Consider the following 11,927-nt stretch of genomic DNA (forward strand, 5'->3'; position numbering starts at 1 on the left):
GCATTCTTTTCAGTGCAGTCCTTTTAGCTGTTGTAACTGCTGAAAGCATCACTGAAGAAGAAAGTAACACATATAATGAGCAGGATGCCAGTTTCAAAATATGTCAAAAGAAAAATGGATTCATGGTTGAAACACATCCGACATACAAACTGTTAAGTGCTCCACATCTTCCTCTAGGACTTTCTTTTCTTCTGCAGCTTCATAAATTAGACTTTAAAGTCACAAGTGGAAAACATTTAACCTTCCCAGCAACCCAAGAAACTCCAGAAAAACCGAAGAGCTTCATATCAGACTGTACAGGTCTCGGTTAGCATCTTAAATGTTAAAATTCATGGCAAATCAACAAAAGGGAGGCTGAAACAAATGAAAGAATCAAGGTGAAGCGCAGACTTCAGCCAGATTGTAATGGTGTGGTGGGATCTTAAGAGAGCTGTGCTGTCCACAATCCTCGTGGAACTGAACACTGTAATAAGGCAGGGCTAAAATCCCTCCACAACAATGTGAAAGACTGATAAAGTCACACAGAAGACAATTACTTAAAGGTATTACCAATTAAGAATTTTTTTTTTATTATATCCCGACACCTAAAACCTGAAAACTGACCAATGTTGTTCTTTCTTTTTACCATGTGGGCATATTTTTTCTTTTTCTACCAACACGTTTATCACTGCTCAGGGATGTGCAAAGCAATCATGCATGTAACGACATTGTTTCCTTTATATTTTATATTTAGCTGTCATAAAATCATTGTTCTAAGTTAAACTCTCCCCTGCCTGTATTTAGAACATATCAGCTTAGCCTAAAATCTAAAGAGGCAGCAAACGTAAAACACAACTTCTATTTATACCCAGGCCCAGTTTCTGAAATTACTCTAATTTTACAACACATGGAAGTTTTAAAAATAAACATTAACAAGTATCCTTAACTCTCAGAAGCTCTCTGTAATTAAACTCTGCACCACTGATCTTAACTGAAACCGCCGTGACCATGACTTGTATAATGTCTGCTGTAAACGTAAAGCCGCCCCGACTTCCACGTGCAGTTGTGCAGCCTGAGGTTACAAAAGTCTCACAATCCGGCATTTCCTTGGCCTCCGGACTTGATGCCTGTGTCGTAAAATATTTTATAATTTCTATAAAGTGTCTGAAATTGGTGTATTGTTTAGATTTTTGGTGAAAGAAAGGTCATTCAAGGCTGCACTAAGCTTCACATAAGAAGATGAAACATTACAAAAATCCTAGATGCACGTACGCTATCCCAGCTATAGCTCAATATAATCTTACCCTAGTCATCTGTTTAAAAGCCCCTAATAGCAATGTAATTGCAGTGATTCTGTCTGTTTCAGCACACACTTGCTCATCACGATCTACAAATCAAGTTCTCGTGGAACAGGACAATATTTCACAAAGACAAACCACAAAAACTGGGTCATAGAGTCGAGCATGGTTGAAAAACTGTACGGTGCTTCACAAATCGACAGTAAGCTCATCATCCACAAGTGTCTGCTTTATACTTCTGATATGACGTGAGCATGCCCAGTCATGACAACAATCCTGCAGCAATACAATGCTTGATAACAGACATACAGTATTTTGTAATATGACATAAACCTACCATGCGATTCATCATATACAGCTCATGGAATATAATTGTACCTCATCCTAATCTGATCCAGGCCAGATTATTCTTTAAATAATCTACATACAATTTGAGATGAACACCACCATCAGACATATGTGGAACATGTGGAGCTCTTAACGATTGGTATGTCTGATGTTTTCATCATTATTAAGTCAGCAAAAACTACATACAGCCACATCCTGTTAAATAAAATCAAACATCGAAAAGACTGAACAAGTAAGGCTTGTTAGGAAGGGTTGACGATAGAAAGCCTCTTCACTCTAACACGGCAGAACAGTTTAGGTGGAAACTTAGGTGGCAATTTGTGTTAACTGAGTCGACTTTAAACTCCTCTGTGTACCAAAGTGTTCAAGAGTCAAACGTGAGGCCATCTGTCCAAAAGCTAAAGCTTAGCTGAAATTGGGTACTGTGACTTTAAGCACTCCACATTAAAGGTTCCATATTAAATTGCACTGATTTGGGAAAGAAGTAATTTAAAGTGATGCCGGGTTGTTTACGTTTACTATATGTTGCTTAAAACCACAGATTCCTTACAAATTACAGACTCACGTAACTATGTTCCAAGTTCAAGCAGCTCGGTGGTGCAACACAAATCTGCTTTTTAGCTTAAACACAAACACACACACGTTCCTTAAAAAAGACCTTTTGTGAAGTGGGCCATGCAGACATTTGGAAGTGACTCATCCTATTGTGCATCAACCTGTATAAACTCTGTAATTATTAGCTGGAGGGTTTTTAAGTAGAGGGATCACCCTTTGACGTTTGGGGACACACAAATGATGGCTTTCTTCACCCTTTTAAAGATGTGTTTTTGCAGGTTTCAGTGTTTTGTCTATTTGCTTGAATTCCTTACAGTGAGGCTTACATGCAACGAGCTGCCCGATCCTAAATAAAGTACAGCAAAAAACACAAACAACATTTAGCGTATTAGGCAAATGAGGTGAAATTTATTTAATAACCTACCGTGAATTTATTTAAATAAAACAGTTTTGCCTCTTAATTCTTTAGCCTGTGTCCATGAAATGGGTGCTAACATCCTGTAGTGCCTTTTAGTTATTTCTGAATCTATTTAAACAGCTAAAAATGTCATCAGTGCATTGAAAAGTGGTGGAACTGCAATAGTAAATAACCAAAGCCCGGGTTTCTTTTGCAACCTGTGGACGTGTAGTCACAAGGCAGGAAGACATCTTCGCTTTACTGAATAAGTCTCACAAATCTTTAATAATAATTTAAAAAAAAAAAGATCTTATAAAAGCCATAAGGGAGAGCAGTCTGTTGGGTGATTTTGTGTGCAGACTAAAAATATCTACTGCATAGATGCCATGATTTTTGTCCTGTTCATCCCCAAGGATGACTCACTAGCCTTAGTGATCCTTATTAATTCATTATTATTTTTATATATATATCAAGACACACCATCAGATTGGATTTGTCATTAAACAGGGGTCTGGGGGTGGAGGGGTCCTCCTTCGGAAAATTATGAACGTCAGACACTTCATTTCCTGCATTATGTTGGGTTTTTTATGCAACACTTTGTATCGTTTTTCTGCAATTTAATTGATGGTTTATGGAATTACAGGCATATCATTTTACTCTGCAGACTCTTCATGGTTAAGTTAAGTCATATTGCTCTCTACTGGCCACCATTAGCAACTAAAACTGGGTCAAAAACTTCAGCCAGTAAAGCATCAAATGCTAAGACTGTTTATACTCGTGGGACTACAACGTGTGGGGTTAAAGAGGCCCAAATTTGTCACCTGCTGGTCTGAAATAGATAATATAATGTTATAATGTTAAGGAGGCCATCTGGAACTTTTTTTTTGTTGTAAAAGTGTCATAAAATCTGCTGTATGTATGTGCTTTATTCAGGACTACTACTTGTTTTGCGTTACTGTATGCTGCAAGTAGATAATGGATTAATAAATCTTTGTGAAGGATGAAGCTGTCAATGCACTCTCCAGAAGATGCTGGAAAACTGTTACATTACAACTTCGGCCTTTGCAATGGACTGAATGTGTTCCCAGTAGCTGGTCAAATGAGGCCACGCCTACTATGTTTTTATTGTACTCAGTCACACATGTCTGGGTTAAGGTTATGGAGACCATCTCAAGATGGCCATCTTCATTTTCCTGCCAGTGTAAGCGTGTCCTCATTGTACACAGGGCTGACGGTGGCACAGAGGGAGACTTCCTGAACGTCAATTGAATTTACAACTTAAAGGTCCCTGATGTACCAAATCAAGTCTCTTGGTGATCTTTCTTGGATGTTCCACAAGCCCTAAATCCCTGCTTTTTCAGGTGTTTAGAAGAAGGCTGGGCGGGTGTGGAAGCTGTGACAGTAGATAATGCAACCCCATCGCAGACAGTCTTCATTCACCATTGATGTAACCAAATCAAAAGAAAGCCCTTTGATTTCCCCGTGTACAGTTTGAAGTCTATGGTGTTCAAAAGTTTTTAGCCCTCACTTGGTGGGTTTGTCTTTCATGCATTGTTTGATGGGTAATCTTGGCTTCATAGCAATTATCCTCTCATGTATGAAATATGCTTCTTCGGTTGGTAGTTACTCAGCAATTTTATATCATGTAAAGGAGACATCTGAACTGGTCGACTGAGTTTGTTTTGTTTTTGTTTTTTTAAATTGTGTAAATAATTTAATAGTTATAGTAGTTTAAACAAAAACGTTGCAAAAATCTGCTGTGCAAATTTTGGTATGGATCTGATACCAAGTAAATAGAGCGCCAATTTTTCATTACCAATACTGTTAACCTATGAAGCTGGCTTATGTAGGATAGTAGTGTGTCATGAGATGAATCAGCAATTTGCAAATTCTGAACACATTTTAATGACCACTAAATCACTGACAGTTTTACTTTTCAAATTTCTTTTCCACAACTTTTTTTCATAACCCCTTACCGGCAAAAAAACAAACCCCCAATTACCACAACACAGTGGGCTACATACCAAACTTACAGGATAGAAACAAAGTATCGATCCTATCGTGCTAGTATCAATCCAAAACCTCCAGCATTGGTATCGATACTATTGCTTGATTGGATTTGGACCGATGTGCCCAGCTCTTGTTTATAGGAAAGGTCTACATTTTACATCACTGCCACTAATGACATTAAAATAGAGTTATTTTTAAATAAAAGTTTTGAGTCCATAACTAAATATTTACCCAGAGAGATGATACAGAAAAGGCAAGATTTCTTTTATTTTCTAATTTTCAAAGTAGTGATTATCATCTTTAAATGTTTAGATCATGTAAAAGTATACAAAAGCAGCCTTGCCATTTTCTAGGAATCACACTAAGAACTTTTAGTATCTATTAAATATACATGCGCAATTAAGCTTGCCCTTTTTAAAACACAAAATAAGAAGACACGACAGTGAAAAACGGCAGATGTAGAGTGTAAAAAAGGATGCTCCTTTCAAAATATGCCATTAAAAAGTAATGAGCAGTGAGATGGATGATTTACAAATAGTTTTGCAAAGTTTAACACTAGAAGTGATCAAACCCAGCAGTACGTCTCTGCCGTGTTCATTCCAGGAAGCACTTTAGTACAAAGACTTAAGGCAATTTTATTTATTTCTTCAATAGCAGCATGTAATTTCAGGTTTTAATAACCAGCTGGAATATTGAGCAGATGTTAGCAATATTTTCAAATCAGGTTCTATTAGCTGATTAAGAGGCGGTCAAATCATCAAAAATTGAGACCAAAAAAACAGAAAAAGGAAAAAAGGCCGGGGTGGCAAACTGAATGATTAATACTAATGCTGTGCTACTTTTTAAAATGTTATTTCAAAGCAGTTAATTTCTGTCCATTTCTATTCTCCTATTTGCTTACACTACATGAATTTAAGTGCTTTCTTCAGTCTGATATCAAAGACGACTTGTGACTTCTGAGTGTTTTGACTTCAGGTTTGGCCCCTCTCTCCTGACGCCTTCTATCAGCGGGTGATCTTGTAAACCACATCGCCAACCTGAAAGATGCCCGTCTTCTTCACGTTGTGCAGCTGTCCAAACAGTGGAGAAGTTTTATAGATGTGCTTCTCAGATGGTTTGCACAGGCGATAGCTGGGAGTTCAAAGACATTTTAGATGTGACAGACAGAAAAAAAAAAAAAAAAAAAGACCAAAAAAAAAAAAAAAAAAAAGCCCACTGTGAGGTTAAAACAGACTCACTGGCAACTTTATTATTAGGTACACCTTGCTAGTGCCAGATTGGAGATAATTGTCCTTTCAAAACAAACGTAATTTTTTGCCGCAGAGATTCAACAACATTTCTCTGAGATTTTGATCCATATTGACATGATGGCAACACACATTTTCTGCAGATTTCGACATCAATTTCTGACCCTATAATATGAACATCACAGCAGAAATCAGGGCTCATCAGACCAGAAGTCTTTCCAGTCTTTTTGTCTAATTTTGGTGAGGCCATGGGAATTGTAGCCTCAGTTTTCTATTTTTGGCTGACAGGACTGGCACCTGGTGTGCCTGCTGTAGGCCATCTGCTTCATGGTTTGACGTGTGTGCGTTCAGAGATGCTCTTCTGCATACCTTGGTTGCAACGAGTGAGTATTGTGGCTACTGCTGCCTTCCTTTCTCCCCCTTCCTCTGACCTCTGGTATCACCAAGGCTTTTCTTTTGTCACCTGATGCTTTCTTGGTTTTGGACCATACTCTAAACCCTACCCCAGTAGATCAACAGTTTCCAAAATACTCAGTTTAGCCTGTTTGGTACTAAAAACTTTGCCACATTCAAAGTCCTCTTTCTTCCCGGATGCCCGCCCCTCCCTGAGCCTGATTCTGCTGGAGGCTTCTTCCTGTTAAAAGGGAGATTTTTTCCCTGACTGTCGCTAAACCACTTGCTCATATGATTGTTGGGTTTTCTCTTTTCTTTGTATTATTGTAGGGTCTTTACCTTACAATAGTGCCTTGACTATTATTGTGATTTGGCACTCAATAAATAAAATTGAACTGAACTGTGAAGCCCAGTTTGAATGTCAGCAGGCTATCTTGGTCATGTCTACATGCCTAAATGTCATGCAACTGGCTGATCAGAGAGTTGCGTTAACGAGCAGAAGAACAGGTGTACCTAACAAAGTGGCCACTGTTTGTACATAGAAATACAACATTACTCAAAAAAAACATTCAAAAATATTTTTTAAAAAACCCTTTCCTAATAATAATAATAATAATAATAATAATAATAATAATAATAATAATAATAATAATAATAATAATGTAAAATGTTACTTTTTCAGTGTTTCCAGAGGCTCTTTTCTGCTGATTACACCAGTCTCTGGATCGACTGTGGTGAAAAGACACCTGGTAAAAAACAAAGCAAAACAAACTTACAGGTACGTTTGCATCCATTTAACCCCTAAATCATTTTAAACTTAAAAACATACACATTCACTTTGCCTGACAATTGCTTATTTCTAAAAATCAAACTGCACAGACCAGCAATGACTCTTTGGATTTGCTCTTGTTGATAAATGCACTGCTTCTGTGTGTGATTAAAATGTGTGCGTAGCATCCACAGTGTTACCTTCCACATGCCATTACACGCTGCAGTCGCACACTGCCAATCTGGAGCTCTTCCCACGAATCCTGAAAAAGCAAAGCAGTTGGTTTTGGAGTTGGAGACAAATTTAGTCCACGCTGTTCACACCGAAAAGGGTGAGTTATTAGTCACAAGTAAAAGGACCAAATGATCGTCTTTTCAGCCAGGAAAAATAAAACAAAAGCTAATCACCAGTAGTGCAGACAGACATGAGAGCTAATATTTTTAAGACCTTAACTGGCTATAAACTAGTTTTTGCTTTTCTTTGTAGACAAGAATATCAGGAGGTACGGGCATTAGTTTTTTTAGGCAAAGGCTGAACAACGCACCTCATCGAATGGTTTACAGTCACTTATCACAATGTTGGGGCGGAAGCGCTCAACCGTGACTCCCTTCTCTAACTTGCTGCTGAGATCCTTAACAGAAGCCTCTGACAGCAGCATCACAGGTCCAAAATCTGGGTAGGCCACCTCCTGGATAACACATCACAACAGGATCAGGGCATTTTGGCTTGAAAGATGCATCAAATTTAAGCATTAAAATAAACTACAAAGCATGTAGTACCTCAAATTGTTGGTAAACAGCCTCTTTCTCAGCTGGTTTTCTAGGCCTCATGCAAGGTTCAAAGTGCACCAGGCGATAGGTTTTCTCTGCCTTAAGGTAATGAGTAAGCCAGTGAGACACTTTGTCACCACAATCCCGGCCCTGAATGTCAACGCCAAACACTCTACAGGACAAAAAAGTAAATAAACACAAAAACACAGAAGAAGCATTTATGTAAATCTCAAACTAGAGGTTAGAAAAAACGCCACTGATTATTTGGCCAATTTATCAAAAGATTCAGACTCTGAAAGGCAGAATTATCACTTTATGACTGTATTAATTCACTGACTGGTCCAGGTTCAGTTTGCATCCACGTCAAACTAAACTTTACATTCAAAATGCATTCACTTCATAACTTTACTATATAAGATACAGTAAGAAACTGAATTATCCACCAAAAGAAGACCGAGCAGTATAAATTAAAAGCAGACGTAGAACCTGCAGTCGAGGACGGGGTTGTCGGGCTGTTTGATGGGGAACTTGAGTTCCTCCATGTTTGGGCCGTTTAAGCAAACCTGTCCTCCCTCACAGGTCAGAGACACCAAAACCAGACGTGGCTCCTGTCTGCCTGTCACCATGTGACCGTCCTCTGTCACCACCATCCAGTGTCTGCAAACAAAACAAATAGAAAGCTGGATTTCCCTCACCCATCTGCATTATTTGGCATCCCAATTTAATTCCATCATCTGGCAAGAAACCCACACAAACTCAAGACAATATTAAAGGAATAGCGAAAAACGGATAACAAGATGGGAATCAATGACATCACAGGTTGCCATGGCTAAACTGAGTCATACAGAAATCCCAGATTTACGTCATAATTTATTAATATCCCCTGGTTGAAAATTGTTCTGGGTGTCATCCAGAAAGGCTCATGCAAGGTAGCACTGTCAACACATGTATTTAAAGAGTTAGAAAATAGGATATCCTTTCATAATAAAAGTTCCCTTATAATAAATATCTATACCCAAATTTTGAACTACAGCTCTGTTTTGAATGTATAAATAGCATGACATCCTTAATGTGTCAGCGAGGAGGGAGAGAGCATTTTTTGAAGTTAAAAATATTTATTATATTATAAATATAATAAATATTATATAACCATGTATAATCATTACAACTGTTAAACACTGTCCTCACTGTTACATTAAAAAAAATCCTCTTACCCACCATTTATATTTATCAGTATTAATTCAACATTAAACAACACTTAGGGTACAAAAACATTTGCTTTTTGAAAACTAGTTTGTGCATTTGAAGAAGCAGTGCTGGGAAACCTTGTGTGTGTGGGACTCGTACATGTGTTCTCTGTACTCAGCTCAGGCGCTTTTATAATCTTATGACCGTCCCCTTTAATCTTTGTTAGCTCAGACTAAATATATTTACTTTTTACTTTGCAGGTGCAAATCTGATGTATTTGCCTTCACGTAGCACCTTTGTACAAGTGCAAGTTTTATCCCACACTTAAAATATTTATACACCCCATATCTGTGACCAATTTTGAAACACCAGTTAACCTCAAATGCACGTCTTTTCTCTGTGACAGGAAGCTGGAAAACCTGCAGTAAACTCATGCAGAAAGATCCCAGTTGGGAATTTAACCAGGAACCTTCTTGCTGCGGGGTGACAGCACCAACCCTTCCTGCCTGTCTCTGCAGGAATCTGGACAAGTGTGGCGGCAGCATAGGCACCTTTTCTGGTGATGCAAGGGTCCCCCTTGAACTCTGATATTATGACTAATAATCATTTATATTTATTGGCTTTTTGTACACTGAAGCCGTTTTAAGCCAAATCTGACCGATTTCTCCTGATGGATTAGACCAGACCTTCCCAAAGTGTGGGGAGCAGAGCCATGGCGGGGGGACAACTAAATGCTTGGACACTGCTAGCACAGGTGTCTACAGAAACGCAAAGCAGGAGATGAAGCATCGCTGAATATGTTTCCAAACAAACTTCATTCTAAGCCAAAGACTAGAAAATATGGTGAAGCATATCTTCCCTTTGGCTTCATCTGCACAAGTGCCGAGGTAGGTCTCCCCTGCAGAGACAAACAGTATCCCACATTCGTGATTTTTAGTTCACAAACACTTCTTGTAATGACTAACTACTCCTGACATTTTGGAGATATACATACTATACTATACTTTATACAGTAAAGTTACAGTGGGATACAAATAACATCAGGCTGATCCTGCCACGATTTGTCCCCTGGGTTCAAATCACGGACAAACAGTATCCCACAGCTGTTTATGTTTTTAAGCCCATTTTGCACAGAGAGGCACTTTTTGAAAAATGTATTGATAGCAATGTTGAATATTATTACACAGGAAAAAAAAAACAACTACATGTAAAATAATGACACCGTGATGCCTCTGTCTTTGTAAATGGAGGAACAGTAACTGCGTGTAAAACCTGCAGATAGAGACAAAATACTGTTAATCTGACTATCTGCCATTCTGCAATTCATCTCATGTAAACAATAACGTGGCGCACAGCGTGACGTGAAAAAAGGCGCATACCTTTGACGTTGCATGACGAACTCTCCGTTTTCGGTGATTCGAAACGCCGTTTACGTGTGGACGAAACAGCTGCGTGTTCACAAATACCCGTGTAGGTGCGGACGCAGCGTAAAAGAGTTAGTAGTTTATTTTATTACTACCTGTAATTTATTGCAGATTACTTGTATTTGCTTAATTGTTTACTAAATGTTTGAGGTGTGAAATAAACCGCAATGGAGCAAAATATGGGTGTGTGTGGTTAGAGGATGTGTGTGTGCGCGCGCGCGTGCACGCGGGAGGGGGGGGCGCGAACATTTTTTCTTATAAAACAAAGGGGGGCCCAGCAAAAAAAAGTTTGGGAACCACTGGATTAGACAAACGTCTGTATTCCAGGTTCCCACAGAGACATGGACTTGCTGTTGATACAGTAACACTGCATAGGCATGATGGTTATTTATGGTACACTTAAAACCATAAGGAACAGAGGTAAGAAGTATGGTAATGTGTGAAATGTTTTAACCATGGCAGTGTGATTTTGTTTAATTGTCTCCCATATTCTTTACCCGAGTAAAAAATGCTCTGTTAGAATCTGGTTTGATATCCATGTTGACACAAACACACCCACACAAACCAAAATAAAACATAATAAATTAATTAATATTTACACAGTAGCTTATCATTAACTATATAAACGTTTTGTACTATGCTTTTGTTAATTTAAATGCCGTTTTGTTTTTTGTTTTGTTTTTGTTTTTTTTTTACACAAAAACTTATTCCCTATATAAACTTTATTATTCGTCAATTGTTCATAAAACATTAACTGAAAAATAATCTGGGGGCTTCCGTGCAGGGGTGTCTCCAGGATTTTTTAGGGGAGGGTCCATGGGAATATCAGAAAGTTCCTACAGAATTTTTTTTTTTTTTTTAAAACAAAGTGGTTGAAAATTCACTGACTTGTTGTGATTTCATGAATTGAAAGACCTCATGTCTCCATAAGAAGACAAGTAGGAGACGTCGCTGCCCTGCAGTAAGATTTAATGGCGAGGTAACGAAGAATGGTTACAGCGGTAAATATATTTTATTTAATTAAACGGTGGAACTAATTAACAATAAATACTTTTTTTTTTTAAATTTATTTATTGATTGCAATACTCACCGATCCTGCAGCTCTCCGAACTTCAGCCCCATTTTCTGGCACTCTGCAAGCGCCAAAGGCACCGCTTTGCCAGACTTGAGAGGGTGAATGAGGAGCTGCGACACTACGCCCACACGAACAGCTTTTTCTGGCTTTCGCAGGTATTTATATCCAAGACCGAGTCCCAGAATTGCAACTCCGGCTCCGCCGATCAGGAGAGCGGCTTTCTTATTCTGGGACACTGCGTCCGCAGCCAGCTTCCTCAGATCCATTTTGAAGCCTCGAAGAATTTTTCGGACTCTGAACTTTTGTTAAAGTGACAGCGGCCTCTGCGTGCGACGTTCAGAGACCCTGGGTCAGCAGCAGCACGCTGCAGGGAGACCGTTTTATTAACGTGATGCACTTCAGCTGCTGTGAGTGACTGAGCAACGAGGACTTCTTGTTTATTTTGCTTCACCACCAATAAAAGCTCTCTCACCT

General features: G+C 38.7%; 1 protein-coding gene across 1 annotated transcript; it reads right to left on the reverse strand.

Moving 5' to 3' along the window:
• Positions 1 to 4,968: 4,968 nt before the first annotated feature.
• On the reverse strand, positions 4,969 to 11,829 carry marc1 (mitochondrial amidoxime reducing component 1). Its single transcript, XM_005946934.3, has 7 exons — positions 11,469 to 11,829; positions 8,253 to 8,423; positions 7,776 to 7,938; positions 7,541 to 7,684; positions 7,197 to 7,258; positions 6,902 to 6,973; positions 4,969 to 5,718 (listed from the first exon to the last, which is right to left on the reverse strand). Exons 1-7 carry the CDS (start codon positions 11,717 to 11,719, stop codon positions 5,592 to 5,594), a joined length of 990 nt encoding a protein of 329 aa, XP_005946996.1. The 5' UTR covers positions 11,720 to 11,829; the 3' UTR covers positions 4,969 to 5,591.
• Between the last annotated feature and the right edge of the window lie 98 nt (positions 11,830 to 11,927).

The sequence above is a fragment of the Haplochromis burtoni genome, unplaced genomic scaffold (assembly GCF_018398535.1).
Source record: "Haplochromis burtoni strain Fernald_Lab_line unplaced genomic scaffold, NCSU_Asbu1 Contig_393, whole genome shotgun sequence".
NCBI classification, from domain to species: Eukaryota; Metazoa; Chordata; class Actinopteri; order Cichliformes; family Cichlidae; genus Haplochromis; species Haplochromis burtoni.